Raw genomic sequence first — 14,300 nt, 5'->3', positions numbered from 1 at the left:
TTTTAACCTGAGTAGTATTCCAACCATTGTGCATGAATGCTTGGCTTACAGTGCCTATGTTGCCACATTGCTGATTACAATAAATGTGAGGTAACCTAGTACGAGTTGTGCCCAATCCAAAACTCAAAAAACATTTGTGGGCACTCTAAAGCAGCCTGGAGCTTCTTAATTTCACAAGTCTGGTGGGCCTAATCTTTTCCCCAAACCGAATCTTAACATCTCCAGTGCTCTCTTCTTAGCTAGGCATGGGCAACAAATACTGCCCTTCATGCAAATTTTGTTCTAGTAACATCAGGACACATAATGGGGATTGTTTTTCCAGTGCTAGGGATAGACTACATGGGTCAATTTTCCAACCCTCTGTGACACAGAGGTGCAGTGAAAGAAGTTCATAATTAGGCCTCTAAAGTGAAGGGCACATAGGCTTTAGAGTGAGAAAGATCTGAGTTCAAACTGAAGCGTGCCATTTGCTAGGTGGGTAACCTTGAACAAGTTGTAATTTCTGTTTTCTCATCTGCCAAGAGGGGAGAACACTACCTCCCTCAACAGAGTTGTGGAAATTACACACAGAGCCCCTGGCGTACTGCTACAATACAGTACATACTCCATAAACGTTAGTTACTATTTTTATTATCTGTGAGTTTGAATTGGCTAGTAGAGTCCATGATTTTTCATTCACTGTTTCAGTCTTCTCAGAAAAGTCATCTAGGACTAAAGTTAAACATACATTTATCCTGTGAGACTGTTAAATACTTGTAAGGTTAACTTAGTGGGTAGAAAAGGTTAGAGCACTAAAGTGGAAGGATGTTGCCCTTGTCCCCACTCCCTCATGGTCCAAAACACACACACACACACACACACACACACACACACACACACTCTCCACAATAAACCTTATGCCCATTTGTCCATGTCTCCAACCATACTTGATGAAAATGCTTGTGGTCTTAAAAGGTTAGAAAACTTTCAAAACTTAAGAATGGGAAAGTGAGGCCTCAGGGAACTGTGTATATTCCACTAGAAAAGGAAGGGGGAGAGAAGAGGGAAAACTGCTATATTTTCTTGTCATTAGTAATATAATGGCTCCCGTGTGCTGGAATCCCAGTCTGATGAGAAGAAATGACTCGAAGGTCACGAATGGATCTAACTGTCCACTGTGAAAGCTCTCGCAACACCTTCAGGCCCCACAGCTTCTTCTCAAAGAGACCACCATCTCCAACAACGGTAGGCATCCCATCAGCCTCATTGGGGGGGATCTTGTGTTCCAGGAGCATCATTAATTCCTCCAGTTGGTAAGCAAAGGCAGCAACTTGGAGTAGAAGGGTATGTATTGCTTGATGGAAGTCCCCTTCAGCTGGAGTAAAATGTACCTGTTGGTCTTCTAAAAGCCTGGCCAACATAACATGGAAGGCACGATAAGCTTGGAGGTTGTCTTGGAGTCGTTCTGCCTCAGTCAGCTCACTCCATCGATCAGTGCTTGCCACTGGCACACCATCCACAGAGTCCAGGTTTATGTTCTCGTTCAGGCCCTGATGCTTCATCTGGCCAAGGATACATAAAAACATCATATCTTCTGTAATTATCCCAACATTTTTATTTCATCCCTAAATCTCATGTAAAATCTTTTTCATCTTCCTGGTCAAAAAGGATCCAGATTGTAAAGAAAATAACAAATCTACAAAAGGAACTCTTTATTTGAGATCCAATGATGGGACTTTAGGAAGACCTTATTGTCTCTGAAATTATACATACTGTTTTGACTACCTGTTCAGTTTTTGTGGGAGAATCTGCAGTTTTCATTGGGTTCTAAAGGTTGAAAACCACTGGTCTAGAATGCTTCCTTCCCACTTCAAACTGCCTCCTGGAAACTGGAGTATTTTAGATCATATTGGAATTTAAGTAATTTAAACATACTTAAAAACACTGGGTACATCTATGAAGCCCTAGAATTAACCCACTGCAGAATTCTTCTAACCCCGTCTCTTCCATTGTCCACTCTCAATGGTGAGGACAATCCTTTAAGAGAATTCAGTGGGAATTCGTTTAAAAAAAAAAAAAATCAGACTCTTTGGTATCTCAAAGAGTCTGATTTCTAACTGGTGAGGCTGTACGAATCTATATTCAGAACTCTCACAGGGCCTTCAGTGTTCCTATAGGCCTTAGATGGACACCGATGGGGATCTCCTTCTATCAGAAAACCAGTCTGGAACTCCCAGTGAATTTTCTAGGGGATCCTTTTGACAGTGTAGGTGACTATTCTATTTAGACACAGGGAGACTTGTATAAATTATGAAAAAGTGGGTGGCTAGGAGAAATTCTTTGGATCTGTGCTGCTCTTCTCTCAATCCTATACACCTCACTCTTTACACAGTGCAAAAATTCAGAACGATGTATACGAAGAACCCATACTTAGAGGGCCCACGGCTAATCTATTCTGGTAGAATTCAGACTGTAGGCGATCAAATTAGGAACAGCCTCCAAGACATACAGCCAATCCTACCCAGAACCCCATGTATATTTTCTTATTCAAAGAGCATGTCTCCTAAATAGCCTAGAGAAGAAAATAAGGTCACAGGAGTTTCCTTAAGGGAAGGAACCATGAAGAACCATGTCAAATGACGGGCCCAATCTATGAATGACTATATGAGGAGGGCCTTCACGATTGGCAATGGGGGCTGGGACAGACATGGCGGTAACGGGCTCCATCAGAGGAGATGAAGTGAAAACAGACAACAGCAAAATAGGCAACTTACGTAAGATTCCATAAGAGCAGTCAGATCTGAACGAATCTTCCTCGCTAGCCAGATAGAGCGGCTACAGAGGTCCCGGCGGTGAGGGGTCAGCGATGAGTGCTCTGCGAAAGCCATCCCCTAACTCAAATGTCCCAGGAAACAAGTGAGCTGGGTTTGCTTCTGTCTACACTGGTCCAAATAAGAAATGTGACTCTCAGACTAAATCCACTGGGCATTCTGTACTAATGGGATTGTGCACCCCACCCCCACCCCCTGCCTGACTCAGAGGTGGCAGCAAATTCCTGGCTGTGGATTTTTGTGCCTGTGGAATCAAAGGCCCCTTTTTAATCAGCTTTTTTTCCTGCAGTGTCTGCCTCCATCTCTCTCCTCCACTCAGTGCCTAGCCTACTTGTTTTTATGTCATTGTTTTGCTTTTGCACTTAGCAACAAGGTCACTATCACACTAATCCTCATGACACCCCTGCCTAATGTGATCTGTATTATATGCATATAATCATTTAATTTTATTATTACCCTCCTTTGTATTCCCCATGTCCTCCTCTTTCTTTCCTTTTTTTGGCCTGGTAAAGTGTTCAAGAATATTAAGTTATTACTATAAATACAACCGCCACTGATTAAGCAGCTACTCTGGACCAGACACTGTGCTAAAGGCTTTAAAGCCTTTATTCGACCTATGGAATAATTCTATGAGATAAATATTAATTTCCCCATTTTACATACGAAATTGAGGCTTAAAGTAAATAATGTACACAAAACCCAGAAAGCAGGCACAAAATTTCAATATAGGTCTCTGATTTTACAGCTGTTTCTCTCATTGACTTTCCAATTTCATTCTTTAGGTTTTTCACATTTGTTAAGAAACAAAGTTTATGTGAAACAGGTCCCTTAAAAATACAGCATCTTTTCATTTGTATCACTTCATTATGTATCTAAAGTTAGTTTAATTTACACTAAAAAATCAGCAAAGTAAGCATCTCTAACCTCGATCATGGTGCCTTCCTCATAGCTACAGGATGAGGAAGGTACTGTTTAGGCCTGTTTTCTTCCCAAGGACAGGAAACACCCAACCCTGACCGGGTAACATTTCTAAGGCAGTCTCAAGTGACAACATGCTTTTCTTTTTCTTCCTTAGCCCAGTCACACCACACTGCTTCTCAACAAGATAAGAGAATGAGCTGGGCTTTGAAATGAGGGCAAAAGAGTTTAACAGCATGTGCAGAGTTGTTCTTCTATTGCATTTAACTCCATAGGTTAGAGGATGATACTTACTGACCCAAGAGCTGCAAGTGTCATCCCTGAATCAATCAATTAGCTCCCACTATTTCATAGCATAGACGTTGCCTCTACACTGAAACCCACAGCTCAGGTGCAAACTTCCATAAGTAAACAATAAGCGAGAGTAAGAAGGGAGAAAAGTGAGAAGTGGGTGCTGTCATAGTAGGCCTTTTAAGAACGTAGGAGGATTCTAGTTCTTTTTTTTAAGTTAGTACTTGCGTGGACACGGAGTTTTCTGAAAAAGCACCGATACTGAATGCCACCAAGGTTTTGTCACTTATCAGACTAACATAAACTTCACAGCATCCTTAACGTTCTCTCTACTAGACTAATGAGGCCACCTTTTCTACAAGTCTGCCAAAACATGGGAGGGATTTCCAAGTTTGCCAGATGATCACAGAATCCTATGGCAACTCAGCATTAGAAATCAAGAACTAAAATGAGTCAGATGCTAACTGTCTGATTCTCAATGAGAGCAAACAGCATCTGCCACATAAAACCTGCTCTGAGGGCCCTTGTTTCTCACTGAACGGCATCAATGGTCTTCATCCTTTGGAGAACTGTAATCATTACAATCAAGGAAGACAAGTTGCTTCCAAGAAGACAACTTTTATTGTTCTTCTTTACATATTTATTTTGGATATGCCTTAACTAGATTAAGAGAAAACAAGGATTTGAAAAGCAGAGTATCCCTTTTATTATAATTTCTTTTTACATAACCTTTTCAACCTAGATTCAGGTAACTACCTGTCTCTCCCATCAAAGGAGAAGGGTCCTGCACATTACAACAGGCAAAAAAGGCTTTCAGGAAATAAAATATTTTAAATTGATCCATTACAATTTTTCAAATTTCTTGAGTACATTGGAAAGTGGGAAAAAGAAGGAGGGAAAAATGGTACTTCAAACAACCAGACCGTGATAACCTTAGCTGGCTTTAGTACACTTTTTAGATTTTTTTCCAACAGGTACAAAGGAGGTTCAAGTGCTCTATGTAGATGCTTTTCCATACCTGATTTCTTTTTTTTTTTAACTCCCAGTAATCCTGGCCAGTGTGTATCCAAACTCTCTGAAGCACAGTAAGTCTCAATTATGCAGAATAACCACAGGCAACCAGAGATTAGGGGGAAGCGCATCTCCCAGAAAGAATACTTGTATCTGAGTTACATTTTCAGAATTTAGAATTGCCAATTCAAGATGGAGAATATGCAATGGGAAGAGTTATTAAAAAGGTAACACAATTTGACTATGAGTAGGCAACGTGGAATTTTAAGGTTAGGAGAGCTCCTTGGAAGGACATAGACGTAAACAGCGTGATAAGCAGACAGGGAAAGGGAAGAGGGCCTAGTAGAAGCCAGCTTACTTGCACCACTTTTTATTGTGCTAGCATCCCTTTCTCAAAAGGAAAAAAGATAAAGTCCCTGGAGAATATTTTAAAATTGATTGCATACTGATAATAATAACTTATTGAAGCCAACTGCTGGCAAATGGTACCTATAAAGAGGTCAAGAAACAAAAGGAGAAACACAAAGTTCCTAATTATTAGAACTAACTTGTTGCTTTTGATGGGGAGGAGTGTGATATAGGGAAAAACATATTTTCCCTTTCTCTCATCAAGTTTTTTACGCAGTTTGCTTTTGTGTAGGTGGTTAAAATATCTGATGACTAACCACTGCAAGCACAACTTACAGGGACAAAGAAGATAAATGTGACGACGACAGAAGTTAAGTGTGGAGTCCAGATGCGAGCCAGTGAAACAATATAAAAAGGACTTATAAGGGAAGTGGAATGACTTTGTTGTAAACGCACCCAATCAATCTGATAATATTTTCAAATGTACTCAACATACCAGAGTCCATTCCAAATCCTTACTGTGGGCAGGAAAGCATATTCTACATCCCTTCTATCCTTATTCCATTTTCTACCCCCACACTGGAGGGACGGCAAATCTGCAACACTCTGAAAAGAAACAATGGTGCATTTAAGTCTGTTCACTGTAGGTGTCTGACTCCCTATCCCTGGCATCCCAACCACTGACACTAGTGGGTGTAAAGTAAGCCTCTTTCAGAGATGACATTTTGTTACCCCTCTTTTTGGAAAAAAATAAATCAAAGAGAAAATTAATAAACTTTGTCGTTTTAGTGTTTGTGAAAAACAAGCCGTTCCTTATTTTGATCCCAGCAAAACTTCATTCTTTCCAATAGCCATCACACATTTCTGACAAACAATGAATAGGACAAGCCTTTAACTCCGGCTTGTGAGGTACACAGAAGGATAGAAACTGCCCTTCTAATTCTCTAAAAATCCCCTAATAGGTTTTTAGTCTTCTGGGAGTTATAAACTTGTAAAAAAAAAACACCACCTGCCTCTCCCATGGACAGGAATAAGCAGTCTACCCCATTCTATCTCAATGGAAGTGGTAATTCCCAGAATTTTAGGTGAAAGCCAAGGTGATTATTATACAGATTATTAACTTCGTCTATGGAAGTCTTTCCTCTTCTGAAGTGTTCTTAGAAGGAAAACAAAACAGAGCAATTTTCCTTGACTTAAAACTGTACGAGTCATAGACCTCTTCACTGATGGCAGTGTCCTTCACTAATTGGGAGCTGGAATGAACCAATGATAAAGCAAAAACCAAAACAAAGCAAGGGGCCACAGTTGGGCCAACAGGAAGGTGTGCAGGAAGAAATGAAGGGGACAAAAAAAGAAAAGAAATGCATAAGAGAAAATCTTGTATCTGTAATTCAGACCCTGAACAATCCTTCTCATCCTCTCAAAATTCCTAAATTTCAATGCTCTAAAAACTCAAAGAGCACTAAATACTGAAAACCTAACAACCTTCCCTAAATAGGCTTCTGAAAAAGCATTAGGCTACTGTATGCTACTGTAGTGATTTTGTTAGTGCTGAGGACCAGCATTCTTTAAAGGCCACTGGAGAGCTATGATTTAGAGGCTGGCTGTGCTTCTTCAACCCTATATCTTGCCTTCAAAAGTACTTCTTATGGAAAGGACCCCATGTCAGAACAATCTAATCTCTCCCAGCCCCACAAAATATAGCAACAAAGATCCAAAAAAAAAAAAAAAAAAAAAAAAAGAAAATCAGACTTTCCATTAATAAATAAGGAATCTCAGGTTCCACAACACAAAAACACACATGTTCAAAGTGCAAATTTCTGCCATTAGTCTGGGACTTTTCTCACTGATACAGAGCCCTGTCTTATGGTCAGAGAAACCATGTAGAGGGCAGCCCCCCTCCCTGTTGGGAGCCTGCTTCCAAGCTAATGAGCACCACTGAGAACCAGATGGAGGTGTTGGGAGGGGACTGAAGTGCTGGGGTCACAGAGGAGGGAGGTGGTCCCCATGAATCCTTCCTTTCCTAAACCCAGCAGGGAATGGAGGAGAAGGGGGTGAGTGAGAGAGGTGGGCTGTTTTAACAGCTCACCCTGCCAGGGGGCCTAAAGTGCCAAGTCAAGCTGCCAGCCTCCAGAGATTAGAACTGTATGATGCTTTGGGGGTAAGTGTGCCGCGGTGGGTAGAAGCCAGAACCATAGGGCAGCAGTGAAGGAGAAGGGGCTTAGAGGACAGTAATATACTATCAAGAGTTAAAAGCTGATCCAGAGCACATCAGTTACAGGTTTAAGAAGGGATCTGCCGGTGAGCACGAAGTCTGCCTGGCTGGAACGGAGTAGGAGGATAACCCTCACTTTAAGAGCTTCTTCTTTTTTGCCTACCTTTTTGGTAAAGGCAACATCAATTTTATAAAGGGGACAATAGGGGGAGAAGAAGGTGGGTGTAGACGTGTGTGCTGTGATCCACAATGGAAAGAGCAGGCCCTTCAGTTATTTTACTAGATTTTAAATGCTTTAAATTTTTTTTTTTTGTCCTTTTTATCTTTTAAATACAAAGTCTGAGCTGTCCCAGTGCCCAAAGTCTTCCCTTCCACTAAGGTCCAGTAGAGTCTGAATCTTCAATCAGAACCTCTGTGGTAGCACCGAGTATATCCGAGTTCATGACCAGCCCTTCAGTGCCCCCACTGCTGCCACTTCCCACAAAGATCTTCCCATCAGCCATCAGGCTCACCCGCTCTGTCCCACTACAGTATGACTTTGACATCCCTTCGGCTTCTAGCAGGAGGCACTCTCCAGAGGTGGAGTTTCCCAATGGCTCAGGAAGAAGAGGAAGACCCTGCCCATCTGCAGGTTGTGTCAGGGACTCTGGGTTAGTGCCCAAGATATCTGTGCTGGTGATGAGGGCGCCTGCATTGGCAGCCAGAGCTTCGGCAATCAGCACCTCGGGGTGGCTTTTTGCTTTGTGTGCCACTACGCTGTCCTTCTTCTCAAATTTTTTGCCACAGATATTGCAAGAGAACTGGTAGAAGGAATCTGCATCATGCTTCTTCATGTGCCAATTAAGAGATGCCTTTTGCCGACAAGTAAATCCACAGATCTCGCATCTAAGAGAGCGGAAGAGGAAATGGCTGATCAAACAGAGAAATGAAAAGGGCTCTTACTCAGGGTCAGGGCAAGAACTTAGAGGTCACATATACAAGCAATAGACACTAACATATACTTGTGAAAAATTAGGAAAAGTTAACTAGATGGAAAACTAATCTTTTTTCTTTTGTTTAAAAACCAGAGGAAACAAGGAAAAGTTCACTAAGTAACTTGCATCCCCAATCAATCCTCTGATTTGGTAAAAGTAAACAGCAGTGGCAACTGAAATGTCTGTACAGGGGCTAACCCGCGAGCAGGGCATGTATGCGCTTCTCCCCCAGATGTTCACCAGTAAATAAACACTCACTGTAACGGCTTCTCGCCAGTGTGAATCATCCGGTGCACTGCCAGATTGTGAGAGCTCTTGAAGGCCCTGGCACAATATTCACAGATATAATCCCTTTGATCTAAGAAGAAAAATAATGTGGTCAGTGTTCCATTTCGAATCCCTCTTAAGTATTTTTTCCCAGTTTACAGTAAGTAAGCAGATGATCAGTTAGTAAGAGCAATATTGTTTTCAATGTATAAAATACACTTTGGATAAACAAAATTTTAAAAAGATATATACTATTTTCTTTTTTCATGTTTGTTTTTGAGAGGAAGAGAGAGAGACAGAGAGACAGACAGACAGACAAGACTGTGAGCATGGGAGGGGCAGAGAGAGAGGGAGACACAGAATCCAAAGCAGGCTGCAGGCTGGACATGGGGCTCGAACTCACGGACCATGAGATCATGACCTGAGCAAGTCAGAGGCTTAACCGACTCAGCCACCCAGGCACCCAGGACTTGTTTTAGAAAACTAAACAAAGCAAAACAAAAACAACCTAATGGAAATAGGAGAATTGGAACCCTAATCTCAATCTTACCAATAATCCAGATCTTGGATAAATTGCTTAGTAAGTAAACAACTACATTTTCCCTGGATTTTATTCTTTAAAACAGTTTTTCCAGACTGTGGAAGCTGAATGCTTACATATGAAGAATTTGGCACTCAAACACCAAAATCAACAATAACAACAGAATTTGGCATCTCCTAGAAGAAAAGTGATCCACAATTAAAGTGGTAATCATGTCTTCTGTTTCAGGTTTAAAAAATGTTACCCAAGATAAACAATTTAAATTTCTCTCAAAAAGGCTCAAGTTACTGTCATCATATATGTGCAAACAGTACCTGTATTCTTTACCTTATTCTCCTACCCCACATCTTCTGCACCATTCAACCTCTGCCTCTGTCATTTCACAATCCCCCCAAATTTCACAGGATTTTTGATGAACTTGGTAACATGGTGTAAAATCTATGGGTCAAAGGAGCACTGCACTTAATTATTTCTTTATCACTTGGTTTTGGAGAGAAGTGGACAAGGAGATGCTCTGTATCTCTTGAATAAATGACCACTATGTTTTCTGGGCCTTTCTCTTAAAATTGCTACACATAGTCACAGTGAAAACACGAGGATAAGTTAAAAGGCAAACAATATCCAATTTAATTCTATGCCCCATCCCAAACAGTTCTAAAGCCAAGTGTGGGAGAAGAGCCAGGTTCTTCTCAAGCTTGAATATATTTGGGAATCATCTAGGGATGTTAGTAAATGCAGATGCTAGTTGAGCGGGTCTGAGATTCTGTAAGTAACTCGCTCAAGTGACATCGATTCCTGTTGGGCTATTTTCTACATGATGAATAGGCAAGGTCTAAAAATGCACTTTTAACCCAGAGACAACTCTTCAGTTTGTCTCCCAGGTCTTGCCTACCTTTCTAGTTTCATTGTAACATGCAAACCTGGGTGGGGCATCCACTTGCTTAAATAAATTACATTTTTAAACAATGTTTATTTTGAGAGAGAGAGAGAGAGAGAGAGAGAGAGAGATAGATTGAGAAAATGTACGAGTGGGGGAGGGGCAGAGAGAGATGGTAAGAGAATTCCAAGCAGGCTCCACACCATCAGCACAAGCCCCACATACAGCTCAATCCCACAAACCATAAGATCATGACCTGAGCCAAAATTAAGAGTCAAACACTTAACCGACTGAGCCATCCAGGTGCCCCAAATAAATTACATTTTCAAAGGGAGTCTGTACATACTAATTTGGAAAAAGAAAAACTGCAATGACATCATAAAATTGTATTAGCCAAATACAAATAATTGAAATGGAGTGAATTTCTAAAGGAGTCAGTTTGTCATAGTAGTTACTTGATACTTACAGCTAATACCCTAAACTGGTTGTCAGAAACTACTTTTGTAGAGAATAAAACTGTATTAACAGGGAGAAGAAGCAGAGATATGGCAGCATCTAGCAAGGAACAGAGTGGAGACAACATTCTCCCTGAAGCAGCATGGTATCATGGGAAGACTGCAGACTTTGCAGTGAGTCAGACCTGAGCTCAAACCCTGGGGCTCTGAGAAGTTTGTGTGCCAGGCCCTGTGCAGTAAACAGCACTATGGATGTGATCTTATTTCATCCTTATAATAATTCCATGATATCTGTGACATTATTATCACTATTTTTCAGATGAGGAAAGGCGAGAAGTTAAGCAACTTGTCTAAGTCACATATACAGTAAAAGATGGAAAGGGTACATATATCAGTATAACCCTGGGTAGGAGACAACTAGAATTCCCAGTTGTACCCTCCACAACTACTGAAAAGATAGTAGGTAATAATCCAGTGCCTGGCACCTGCTCAATTAACTCTTAATACCCAGCCTAATTTGTTCCTATTAACTGAATGGCTTTGAGATTGTCAGTGGCTAAAAATGAGTGGAATTTGAATCCATTCTATATTATGTATTACGAAGGCATTTGGTTTCTCTTTTTAAAAGAAAAGCTCCTACAGGAGATTTCCTAGGAATGTAATAGCTAGCCTTCACAATTTCAACAGCACCAGAATTGCCAGGAGCTAGTGAGTAGTTAGCATAAACCAGAGGCAACCCTCTTTACCATCCAGGCTTTCTCTTCATACTCCTCATTTCTAGTCCATAAGAGCTACTACAAAGTATCTACCAGAAAGGGAGTTAGAAAATCTTGGTTCTGTTAAAAACTAGTGATGTCACCAAGGCCAAGTTAATGTGCAAAAGCCTCTGGTTTCTCAGCTGTAAAACAAGGATAATATAAGCAAACTTGGTGATGTTGAATGATGATGATAACATATGTGAAGTTTCTAGTCCACAGGTGATATAGAGTATGTGCTCAATAAAAAAACTGTCCTGGTCATAAAAGTTCTTAAAAAAGTCAAAGGATAAAAGCGAAAAAGCCCTAGTTTGTTCATCTCTTATAAAATTTATGTTTTATTACATTTTATTTTCATACCTCTCACACTTGACTGTAGACTTTTTAAGATTTACATTAGAAAAAAGTATCATTACCAATCTACATACTTAAAAGTAGAATGCACTTAATACTTGATAAAACATTTTATTTAAAAAAGTACCTGTATGATGTTTGGCATGTCGTAGAAGTTGCTTCTGGAGCCTGAAGAGTCGCCCACAGGAGGGATGAGGACATACATATTTCTTCTTCAGCAAATGCTGATACTTAATGTGGTGCTAAAACAGTAAGAGAATAGAAAGAGGGATAAAAATTAAGGCTTCTTGAAAGCTTGTTCCTTTGCTAAGTCAAAAGTGCTAAAGAAAAACCAAATACTCTGCATATGGATGGGGGGAGGGAGCAGTATAATAAAATAGTTAAGAACATAGGCTATGGAAACAGATCTGGATTCCAATCTGGGTCCATCATTCATGAGCAGTGTGACCTTAGGACGTGTACTTAAATACTGTAAGCTACAGTTCTCACTGGCAAAATGGAGACAGTTACTGCCCTAACAATACCAAATGCATTATCATGAGAATATAGAGATCATGTATTATATAACGCTGAATGCAGTAAATGGCCTATAGCAAAAGAATAGTACCAAACATTACTATAACAGAACCAGAATCAGAAAGTGAGGGCTTAGTCTCTCTTGCATTATATTTGCTGCTAAACTAAAAATCAAACAGGCCATTTGTCCTTTTTTTACAATGTTTATTTATTTGCGAGACAGAGTGAGAGTGAGTGTGAGCACAAGCGAACAAGCAGGAGGGGGCAGAGAGAGCAGGAGAGAGAAATCTCAAGCAGGTTCCGTGCTGGCACTGTCAGCGCAGAGCCCGACATGGGACTGGATCCCACAAACCGTGAGATCATGACCTGAGCCGAAATCAAGAGATGAACACTCAACCGACTGAACTACCCAGGTGCCCCCAAAGAGGCATTTCTTAAGGTTTAGTAATAAACATTTCACTTTCATGTCCTCTGCTAGACCTAAATATAAGCTGAATCTTTAATTCATTTTTAAAACTCTACTAATGGGGCGCCTGGGTGGCGCAGTCGGTTAAGCGTCCGACTTCAGCCAGGTCACGATCTCGCGGTCCGGGAGTTCGAGCCCCGCGTCAGGCTCTGGGCTGATGGCTCAGAGCCTGGAGCCTGTTTCCGATTCTGTGTCTCCCTCTCTCTCTGCCCCTCGCCCGTCCATGCTCTGTCTCTCTCTGTCCCAAAAATAAATAAACGTTGAAAAAAAAAAATAATTAAAACTCTACTAAAAAAAAAAAAAAACAAAACCCTAAAAATTTATTTTATTTTATTTATTTTATTTTTTTATTTATTTATTTTTTTAACGTTTATTTATTTTTTGAGACAGAGAGAGACAGAGCATGAACAGGGGAGGGAGAGAGAGAGAGGGAGACACAGAATCTGAAACAGGCTCCAGGCTCTGAGCTGTCAGCACAGAGCCCAACGCGGGGCTTGAACTCACGGACCGTGAGATCATGAGCTGGGCTGAAGTCGGACGCATAACCGACCAAGCCACCCAGGCGCCCCTAAAAATTTATTTTAATTAATAGGTTTTAAGAAATCACTGATTTGAGTTGCTAATTTTATTTTTAAAAATACACATTAAAATAAAGTCTGTTCATCTGTGTCTCTGGTGTGTTGGTAAAATCATCTATCAGAAGTATTTACACCACAATAGGAAACACCAGACTATTTCAAGGAAATCCTTTTTTTGTGCTATGTTTTTAGACATTTTTCTTTTTTTTTTTTAATGTTTATTTATTTTTGAGAGAACGAGAGCATGCATGAGTGAGGGAGGGGCAGAGAGAGGGGGGACGGAGGACCCGAAGTGCACTCTGTGCTGACAGCAGAGGGCTCGATGGGGCCTGAGCCCACGAACCGGGAGATCACGACCTGAGCTAAAGCCAGACGTTTAACCAACTGAGTCACCCAGGCGCCCCTAGACACTTTTCTTGACATTGTACGTCAATGATAAAGCCTGCACGAGTTCACAAATTATAATATCTCATGAAATATGAGAACTAGTAATGGAACCTAACCTGAAAGGCTGCCTTATGTAACAACTTACTGACCTGCAAATAGCGAGGGTGAGCAAGAACGGTTCCACATCCTTCCATCTCACAACGGACATACTGGATTGGAGGCTTTTTTCTATGATCAGTATGTAGTAGATATGTTAGCAAACAGAAAAGAGGCACTCTGCACAGTGACTTAATTCAGTGCACTATAGGGGACAGCAATTTTATAGCACAAAGAATTAAAATCTCTTTACTAGTATACAGCTTGCACAGAATTTATGTAGAAACAACCAGAAACGGCCAAATGTTTGATAAAGAGTTTAAAAAAAAAATGGACAAAATAAATTAGAACTCCCCAAAAGGTAAAGAAGCATTAAGATTTTTTAAGATCCTGCAATGGAAATAAAAACACAGTAACTTTGCATCAAGGACATTAATAAAG

General features: G+C 40.6%; 2 protein-coding genes across 4 annotated transcripts in view; both read right to left on the bottom strand.

The window, feature by feature from the left end:
• Positions 1 to 612: 612 nt before the first annotated feature.
• Positions 613 to 5,963, bottom strand: CNTF (ciliary neurotrophic factor). The gene is made up of 3 exons (XM_047072348.1): positions 5,875 to 5,963; positions 2,754 to 2,916; positions 613 to 1,541 (listed from the first exon to the last, which is right to left on the bottom strand). The coding sequence occupies exons 2-3, from the start codon at positions 2,865 to 2,867 to the stop codon at positions 1,053 to 1,055; spliced, it is 603 nt and encodes a 200-aa protein (XP_046928304.1). The 5' UTR covers positions 2,868 to 2,916; positions 5,875 to 5,963; the 3' UTR covers positions 613 to 1,052.
• Positions 4,622 to 14,300, bottom strand: part of ZFP91 (ZFP91 zinc finger protein, atypical E3 ubiquitin ligase) — a 46,818-nt gene continuing 37,139 nt past the window's right edge. For 2 of the 3 annotated variants that reach the window (XM_047072343.1, XM_047072345.1), the window contains exons 8-11: positions 13,913 to 13,991; positions 11,944 to 12,058; positions 8,826 to 8,925; positions 7,908 to 8,478 (exon numbers count right to left, since the gene is read on the bottom strand). In XM_047072343.1, the coding sequence (XP_046928299.1) occupies positions 7,968 to 8,478; positions 8,826 to 8,925; positions 11,944 to 12,058; positions 13,913 to 13,991 (805 nt within the window). In that variant the 3' untranslated portion in view covers positions 7,908 to 7,967. Of the gene's footprint in view, positions 5,985 to 7,907; positions 8,479 to 8,825; positions 8,926 to 11,943; positions 12,059 to 13,912; positions 13,992 to 14,300 lie in introns of those variants that run through there. The other variant, XM_047072346.1, reaches the window with a different exon arrangement.

The sequence above is a fragment of the Lynx rufus genome, unplaced genomic scaffold (assembly GCF_022079265.1).
Source record: "Lynx rufus isolate CCGP_SWC_20201006 ecotype Redwood Valley unplaced genomic scaffold, mLynRuf1.p SCAF_9, whole genome shotgun sequence".
Classification (NCBI taxonomy): Eukaryota; Metazoa; Chordata; class Mammalia; order Carnivora; family Felidae; genus Lynx; species Lynx rufus.
This window is presented reverse-complemented; position numbering and strand designations above follow the sequence as displayed.